Source organism: Lytechinus pictus, chromosome 14 (assembly GCF_037042905.1).
Source record: "Lytechinus pictus isolate F3 Inbred chromosome 14, Lp3.0, whole genome shotgun sequence".
NCBI lineage: Eukaryota > Metazoa > Echinodermata > Echinoidea > Temnopleuroida > Toxopneustidae > Lytechinus > Lytechinus pictus.
The window spans coordinates 27,044,644-27,054,242 of NC_087258.1; the positions used below are offsets into that span (position 1 = coordinate 27,044,644).

Here is a 9,599-nt window from a genome sequence, read left to right on the forward strand (position 1 = left end):
AAAGGAGCTAAATCCACTTTTGACCAAAATTGATTTTTTGACACAAATATATGTATCTTTGACGTGGGAATTAAATGCAACATTTCGCATTTGAAAATATTTTTGGAAAGGTTAGTAAGAATTGATTGCAAATTTGAATTTTGTTCCAAAAGGAGCTAAATCCAAAACAGTTTAAAAGGAGCTAACTCCACTATGCGGTTATCTAAAATTGGTTATTGTTCCTAATTTACGTAAAGTTATGCATTCATATTTTTATGTATATGTTGTGGATACAAGTTTACACCATCAGTGCAAATTTTGCTGAAAATAACAGAATTTTACAATCTTTATGAACATTTTTGGATTTAGTTCCTTTTGGAATTAAATATTGAAAAGTCACTGTCCTGTGAAAAGATGACAAAATATCATTTTTTTTCGTGGAATTTTCAATGGATATACAACAGAAAATATGTGAAACGTATTCTACTAGCCCTATTTATGTGTTTCGTTTTCAATTTCCAATATCAAACATGTTTGAATTGGCAAAAATTGCAATTTTACTAAGGTTTTATTTCCAAAACGTGCTAAATCCATGAAAAATAAAATTTCAAAATATTTTTTAAATTGATAATAAATGCTAGATTTTTGAAATCATGATTTAATTAATCTAAGATGATAGTACTATCATATAGATCAAAATTAAACAGCAGTGGATACGGGAAAGAGGTGAATTAAAAAACCTTGATTTACAGAAAAATACCAAGAGTGGATTTAGCTCCTTTGGAACAAAATAATACAGATGGATCACTCTATTCAGAGTCATTCATAATGATAATGTTCTTCCTAGAGAGGTCTAATGACAGTAATGAGAGAAATAATATGACAATATACATGAATAAATGAATAAAAACGTATTTGGGTTATATATACAGTTCAAAACAAAATACTAGTAAGCATAACCCATGAACGCGTGATAAACAAAGCATTGATAGGTATAAATATGTTTTGATTTTATATGAATGTTACTATGTTGCCTATAGCTTTCTAATTCATTCTTAAATCTGTCAATATCAGATTTCATGATATGAACACTATTTTCTTCGAGTTTACTGGTAGGCAAAGGCTGTTTAATAACGTTGGATTTCAACTGGATCTTTTTTATGATAGAACTTGACGCAAAACTCTGTACATCCTACAATTTAGTTTTAAAAAAGAAACCCAAGTGTATCCGTTAATACTGCGGGTACACTTTTTTTTTTTTCATGAAGACCGTCTCCTAGTTGGAATACATTCATAATATCGTTTGTAACATACATCATCATAACGATTCATGATATCAGGTAAATATAACTACAAATATAACAAAAATATATATATTTCTGATTGATTTACTTTAAGCCCCTCTGTACCCACAAAACAAAATCATTCTAAAAATGAAAGATTGTGGAAAGTAAAGTTTCAACTTCAATTTCAATTTAAAGTGAATAATACAGCGTGACTGATATTTTGATATCATCATGTTCATATTGAAAAAAAAAAACATAATGTGACGTAGTGTGAACATGGTGATGAAAATGTACAAATTTTATGTTAAGCAAAGTGATTTTATACTACTGTGATCTTCCTCATAGGAGACAACATAATATACTCTGCACAATATATAGCTAATCATATCTCATATAGGCCTGTGATTAAATTTCAAAACTAATAGAAAAGTTCGCTGTGCCGAACAATTATGGCTCATAATTTTATATACAGCTTATCATACCTCATATAGGCTTATGATCAAATTCCAAAACTAATAGAAAGGTTCGCTGTGCCTAACAATTATGAATCATTAACTGATTAGTCATTACATGATAAATAACATTTTTTTAAATATGTTAATGGATATGTACATTCCACGATAACTATTAGAATGTAAAAAAATATATATGTATATATATACATATATATATAATGTATCAACTAATTCGGTAAAATTCATTGTATTTTCCTCATTTTATCAGAATACCACACCCAATGTAACACAGTGTGAACATAACAAAGAAAATTTTCAAATTTTACACAGTCACTGTGTTATTTTGGAGCATATTTACAAAGTGATTACATGTTTACATTGCGTTCTTTCATGTTAGTAGGAGATAATAGAGTATACTTTATATACATAATATACATGGGATCCTCGTCCTATGCATGTGATCAAATTCAATAGAAACTTTCATTGTGCCTAATAACCTGGTATTGGAGAAGAAACTATTATCGATATTATGACACATCACCTGATTAAATGAAGTCATTACATGATAAAATAAACAAAGACACATGGGAGCAAAATGTATCCACACTTTAAGAAAATATGTTGATGGATATGTACATTACACGATAACTATTAGAACATGAAAAAAAACATGTGTATAAAATATACTGTAGAAGATATGGCTATGATTCGGGGATGGCGCACATACATGAAAATAATATAGACCTAGAGCGCTATAGAGCCCTTTGGTGCGATATTGTCAGATCCCTCAGAAAGGACCTTCAGCCGACGGTTCCCTGGTTATTTACCAACAACCAATATTGTTTTCTCAGCATTCTAGTAAATGATCCTCACCAGCAAAAGATATATACAAAGAAATTATTTACATTGTAGATCCATACAGTATTAAAGGGGTCCTCATGCTAAGGGTGACAAACAAAACAATGAAAACCTGATCAAAATTTGACAAGGATTTTTGAAGCATTGCGTTACTTTGGTGAAAGTGTTATAAGTTTGGTTACTGCTATCATCATTGTTGAAACTTATTTTACACACATGTATTGTGATGTCCTTTAATGAAATAAGAAAAGGGAAAGTTGGGACCACACATCATCAGCCCACCTATCACTGGCCATTGCTGGCATATAGCTGTTTAAACAATATATCGTTAAATTTACAAATTGAATAGTTGTTTTATCAGATTTTGATGAAATTTTCAGCGTTTTACACATTTACACTATACTGTATATATCATAATATATATTCAGATGTTATACTGTTTTCAGGCTGGAATACATATTTTAAAAGATTTTTTTTCTGATAGCTTTATCACTTCTGTGCCTCATATTATGAATCAGTTTATTATTTATGTCAATAATTATAAATGTGTATGAATAAATGACAAGGATTTGTATTGTAAATGCACAAATATTACCTGTATTATCTTTTGTTTAGTTGGAAAGGAAACTGAATTTGAATTTGAATACGAAAAAATGATGCTAAATGCACAGTTAAAAAAATATAAACAACGCTATTTACTATTTGAATTGAACAGTAGTTGTTTAAACCTTTTAAACAAGTGCTTAAAATCGTAAACAACAAAGTTTAAATTCAAATATTTAATGATCAATAAATATTCAAGAATATTTAATCATAGTGGTTGTATTGTAAAAGTTTGTTATAAATGTATGAAAATTACCTGCATTATCCTTTGTTTAGTTGGAAAGAAAACTAAATTTGAATTTGAATTTGAAAAAAAATATGCTACATGCACTCTTAAAAATAATTTAAACAGCGCTGTTTACTATTTGAATCGCACAGTAGTTGTTCAGACATTTTAAATCGTAAACAACCAAGATTAAATTCAAATATTTAATTATTAATAATTTAAGCATAGTTGTTTAAGACTCGTTTTAAACACTTGTTTAAACTGTTTAAACAACTACTGTGCGATTCACATAGAAAACAGCATTGTTTAAATTATTTGTAACAGTGTGTTGAGACAGTGTAGTAGGTGCATGGTTGAGATAATCTGGATTACAGTGATACCTTGATGAAATATAAGTTATTACCACAAGCAAAGGCGAGCATGTCTGGGGAGAGGGAAACCAAGTAACACCACCACCAACCCAATGCCATATCTAGTGCTTTGAACTCAACTCTTTCCTTCAAGTTCAGACCATCAAGATCATAGAGTCTGATCACCACCTTACTATTCCACCTATCAACACTCGCTACATACACCCTGTCCTGCTCATCCACGGCAGCATACATGAAGACACCCCCTGGAGCTTGTAGAGACTCACCAGCATTCCCATCCCTGTCATAGACCGTCACCACGCGTGGATCGTCCCAACATGAACTCGTGACGATCAAACCCGTCCTGGTGGTAGATGCCTGATCCGCCTTGTGATTTGTTTGAACAGCGTGTTTAAGAGTGGATCCTGTCGGGTCATAGATATATACTTGGTTTCCATAGTTAGTAATGATGATTTCATCTGATGGACTTCTGTTAAGTCTGAGATTATTAGTATTGTCTCCCACCTGGATTGTTGCCTTCCTGGAGCCAAGGGGGGAGTATATATAGGCTTCTTTAGTATGGGATAGCGATACGCATAAAGATCCATCTTGTTGATAGACAAGATCATTATATTTCACGTCATTGGGTATGTTACTATACTGCTGCTTACCACCATTTGAATCAATGATATCAATACCTCGTGCATACCACCCATATACGGTACCCACACTGTCGTGTGAGTACCGTGTCATTCCGGACATATATGACCGTAGATTTACACACTGAATGACTTCTATCTTGGGGTCTGATCCTGAGATGCTCCCGAGGTCAAGACGAGTATCATCTGCTGGCTTGAACCTCTTCTCCTGTGATTTCTTCTTTATGGCTGCCGTAGAAGAATGATCAGTATATTCTGAGATGCTCCCGAGGTCAAGACGAGTATCATCTGCTGGCTTGAATCTCTTCCCCTTTGCTTTCTTCGTAATTGCTGACGCAGAAGTTTGATCGGTAGCCTCCTTCAGCATGGCATCTAGTTCCTCACAGAGCAAGATATGAGCAGATAGAGTGTCTGTCTCAAGATGACCCAGTATAGCATTATCTACCAAAGTAATTGAACTACAAATACTCTTGATCCTCTGACGATCTCTTGACTTCAAGACGTTGAGGTCGTCATCAAAACTTCGCTTTATAGCATTGATTTGCTCCGTGAGATTTCGAACATTTTCTTCCAGCTCTTTGGCCTTGATGGTGTAGGCTTGCTTGACATCATCTAGTAGTGTCTGCACTGCAGTGTGTACCTCATGACGTTGTATTTCTATGTTCTGAATGTTCTTTTCCAGCTCTGTTTTCTTGTCAGCACAGCGTTGGGCAAGGTCTTCCACCTAAGGAATGAAAGTTTGAAAAGTAAAAACAACGTTTAGGTGTGCAAATATTCCTTTAATGTGAAAATAACAAATTATTTAAAAAGATACCTACTGCAATATTAACAATATTGATGATGGTACGTTAAATAGGCTAATTATCAGATACAATACATTTTTGATTGATTGATTGATGGATTGATAACGGATTTATTTCATTTCAAAATTTCATCAAAATTACAAAGTAAAGCGAATTGTAATATAACGTAATAAAATGAAATGGAAACCTGAAAAGCAAGCTCGTTAATAAAGGTTTCTTTCAATAAATAAGATATTGATACAAGAAGAAAAAAATCAAAATATATAATACACAAATCATCTTATCTTTTTGTAGAAATTATATATAAATCCTTGTAAATTATTAGTTTTTTATCATTTTCCCCCAAGTAAAAGATAAAAAAGGCTAAACAATATTACAAGATATGACCACAAAAAAACTGAAAAGGATACACGAAAAAAAAACATGACGTGAGCAGATTACAAAAAACGGTACAAGAACAAGGCAAGAAAAAACTATACAAGAACAAGACATAAACAAAATGACACAAGAACTGACAAAATATAACAAAAGCAATAAAACAACGGACAATAAAACGAGTAAAAGAAAACAAAAGATCAAACAAACAAAGCTGCACAGGTAGATAGAATGAAAAGAGACAGAGAGGGGAAAAGAAGTGAAATAAAGGGAGGGAGGAGAGAGTGGGAAAGGGAGAATAAGAAATAATAGGAAATCCTCAAAATATCCTTCTGAAATTTTAGGGGTGTTATGATTATTAAAGGGATTTTGTTCTATGCTATGAATTGTTGTAGGCTTATTTCGTATAGCTTGTGAAAGTGAGTTCCAAGGTTTCATGCCAGAAGATATGACAAGTTTGTTTGTAAATAATGTCCTTGTTCAAGGTAAATGGAAAATTCCAGCAGATCTATAGCAGAGTAGTGATGAATGTTGAAATTTCTTGAAAACATAGAGTAAAAGTTTTAATATATTTATCAATATTATAGTATCCAAGTGTTGTGATTTGTTTTATATCAATTTAATTTCGTCATTATTATTATCTTTATTATCGTCAATTATTGTGTTTATTACACTTACATTTCAAATTAACATTTCTATCTTTAATACCAGAACAATGATGAGAGAAAAATCAAACTAGCATCTCGCTGAAAATTTCATCAAAATCGGATGTAAAATGAGAAAGTTATGACATTTTAAATTTCGCGTATTTTTCACAAACCAGTGATATATATGCACAACTCAGTGACATGCAAATGAGACAGTCGATGATGTCCCTCACTCACTATTTATTTCTTTTTTTTTTATTGTTTTAATTATACAATATTTATAGTTTACAGATTTGACAATAAGGACCAACTTGACTGAACTATATAGTATTAAAACAATACTTATTCTACATGGCCGGGAGGTGTATGATGTATCAGTCTCCTCGTTTGCATACCGACCAGGATGGGCATAAAAACTGTTTTGTGAAATTAACCGAAATCTAAAATGTCATAACTTTCTTATTTATATCCGATTTCGATGAAATTTTTAGTGTTATTCTTGTCATTTGGATTTTACTCTTTTTATTCAAATCAACTTTATGTTGGGGTAGACTTGTCCTTAAATATTGTTAATGTTATTTACATACATGATCATTCCTATTCTTCTCAAAGTCATTTTCAGCTCTCTTCATCATCATCATCATCATCATCAATATTCAATTTCATTGTTCTTCTATACAGGTGAGGTTCCATGGGAGCCAAACTTCGGGTGCCGCCTTGTTCCCCCTCCCCTCCCCTCCCCCCCCCCTCCTCATCCCCCTCCTCCCATCACCCTACCCCTCACCGATCGAGGCGTGTTTTTTTTTCTCATCATTTTTTTTATCATTGGTATTAATAGTATTGTCAGTGTCAACATTCAATTCAGATTTCTTTTCCACACTATGATCTATTAAATAAATAAAATTACCTTCCGTCGCAACTCTTGTTCAAAGTCAACCTGGTTCTTGATTTCATGAGCTTTATGACCAACAAGTACACACTTGTGACAGACTTGGACCTTACAATCCTCACAATACATATCCTTGTTCTCAAGTTTGTGGATGGAACACTTCTCGAATAAATGACCAATGCTGACCTTCCCTTCGATGACATCATCCATGGAGACAATCTCATGATCTCCAAAGACTACTACAAGCTGTTGATGAGAATGCAGGCACTTATCACACATGTATAAAGTACATGTTCTGCATAATGACACGGCGTCTTTCTGAGACTTGCAAGCGGTACATTTCTGGCACATCTCAAGGACAGCATTCATCCCTCCACGCTTGGCGTGGTAATCGTCTACGCATCCGTTGATGGAGACATTGAGGCGGAGATCATCGACACGGTAGGCAGACAACTTGGTGATCTCCCTGCAGAGAGGACAGACCATGTGATCAAGGTCCTGGTGGGTAAGATCGTATTTCTTGAGGCATCGCCTACAAAAAGTGTGTCCACATGAAGTTAAGATTGTCGCCTCGACAAATATATCAAGGCATAGCGGACATATCAGGTTCGGTGAAGAGCTTGAAGCTTTCTCTGATTCCCGCTTCTCAGCCATCGCTAAATCAATTTACAAACACGAGATCTAAATTTCAACAACTTACACGCAATGTGTCTATTGATGCATCGAAACGTCGATCAATTTTGGGTAACAACGCGTACTTGAATACAAATTCAACTACAAGAGTAAAACATACCAATTTCGAACACCCTATAACAAATAAAATTTGGTATTCCCAGCTACCTTTGAACTTTAGTGCGTTATTTATTTATTCATGATTATTTCTAGAATTATTTGTATAATGTTTAAACTTGAAGATACGTTAATGCCAAAGTCTATTATACTATTGTACAATTCTTTCATATTATCTTATTTATCTTATGCTAATATTGCGTGTGGTTATGAAACCGAAAGAAATGTTAATTCCTTATTGTTACTGCATAAAAGAGTCATACGAATTTGCACAGGTTCTCCTTACTTAGCCCATACTGATGCAATTATTTTAAAAAAAAATGATCACAAAATATCTGATATCAATATCTTACAAAGTGCAAATTTTATGTTCAATAATAATCAATTGGTTCCACGCAGTTTTAATTCAACATTTATACGCAATACCCAGGTTCATGAACACAATACCAGAGGTTCCAAGAATTTTCATATTAGTTATCCCAAAACATTCCTTGCTTATAAATCCATTATACATTAAGGACCCAATGTTTGGCACTCATTGCCTCATGAAATAAAATAATGTTCTTCGCTCTATTCTTTTAAACGTAATGCCACATATATGTTCTTATTATACATTTAGATCATTTATACATGTATATTGTTACACGGGTTTTTCAGTTCCCGATGGGGTAGGGGGTTTAGAACATCCGTACATTTTTTTCTCATGTCATCATTTTAAACCTATGTTATTTTAAATATATGTACTGCCATGATGGCTCTCGGGGTCTGCCTCGTCAAGACCATTCGGTCTTTTGCAGTCTCCCAAATTTCATTATGTATTTATGTATATTTAATTGTTTCATTTCCAATTAGGTATTTATCTGATATTGCATCTCGTGTTTTTAATGAATGGAATTTGAATAAACATTGATAAATGGAATTGAATTGATATGTGCTTTTCTCACAAATGAGTGCATTGAATACTCCTGCCAAATAGATTTGCCAAGAAAAGCAAAAGCTTGTAGAGAAGGCAAGCCCCTAAACTTAGTTTGAATACTATGATAGGAAGAGAGATTGCAAGAGAAGGACGGTGAAAGAAAAGTTTTAGGAGAAGAGGTTGGTGGATATACGAGTGGCTAAATTTATTTTCCTAATCTTATCTCACTACTTCAGACACTGAATTGTGCACAATGCAAATATCAAAGGTGTGTCTGGTCTTATTTGACACAAAGATGATGTGGGAGAGTGAATGTGTGAGGCCAGTGAGGGTGTGTGTGTGTGTGGGGGGTGAGGTGTGTGTGTGTATTTGAGTTATTCAATCAAATATGATTATTTACCTCTAGGACCGACCTTTATCGTCACCATCCTAAAGACCTGATCACGGCTCGAGTGTGTGAAGTCTAGTCTTCATCCTAGACACGGTAAAATTTGTTAAAGGGATGGTCCAGGCTGGAGTTATTTTTATCTCAATAAATAGAGTAAAATTCACAGAGCAAAATGCTGAAAATTTTATGAAAATCAGATAACAAATAACAAGGTTATTGAATTTTAAAAATTTGCATTATTCCTGTGAAACAGTTTTAGGCATGTCTTCATAAATATTCATTAGGTGGGCTGATGATGTTGATCCCCACTTGTTCTTTTGTATTACATTACATGAAATTAGGTTTATTCAACATTTTTCTGTCAAGAACTAAAATA

At 33.3% G+C, this 9,599-nt stretch overlaps 1 protein-coding gene across 1 annotated transcript; it reads right to left on the reverse strand.

The window, feature by feature from the left end:
• Nucleotides 1-3,693: 3,693 nt before the first annotated feature.
• On the reverse strand, nucleotides 3,694-7,914 carry LOC129275619 (E3 ubiquitin-protein ligase Trim36-like). The gene is made up of 2 exons (XM_064109585.1): nucleotides 7,149-7,914; nucleotides 3,694-5,140 (listed from the first exon to the last, which is right to left on the reverse strand). The coding sequence occupies exons 1-2, from the start codon at nucleotides 7,782-7,784 to the stop codon at nucleotides 3,776-3,778; spliced, it is 2,001 nt and encodes a 666-aa protein (XP_063965655.1). The 5' UTR covers nucleotides 7,785-7,914; the 3' UTR covers nucleotides 3,694-3,775.
• Nucleotides 7,915-9,599: the final 1,685 nt, after the last annotated feature.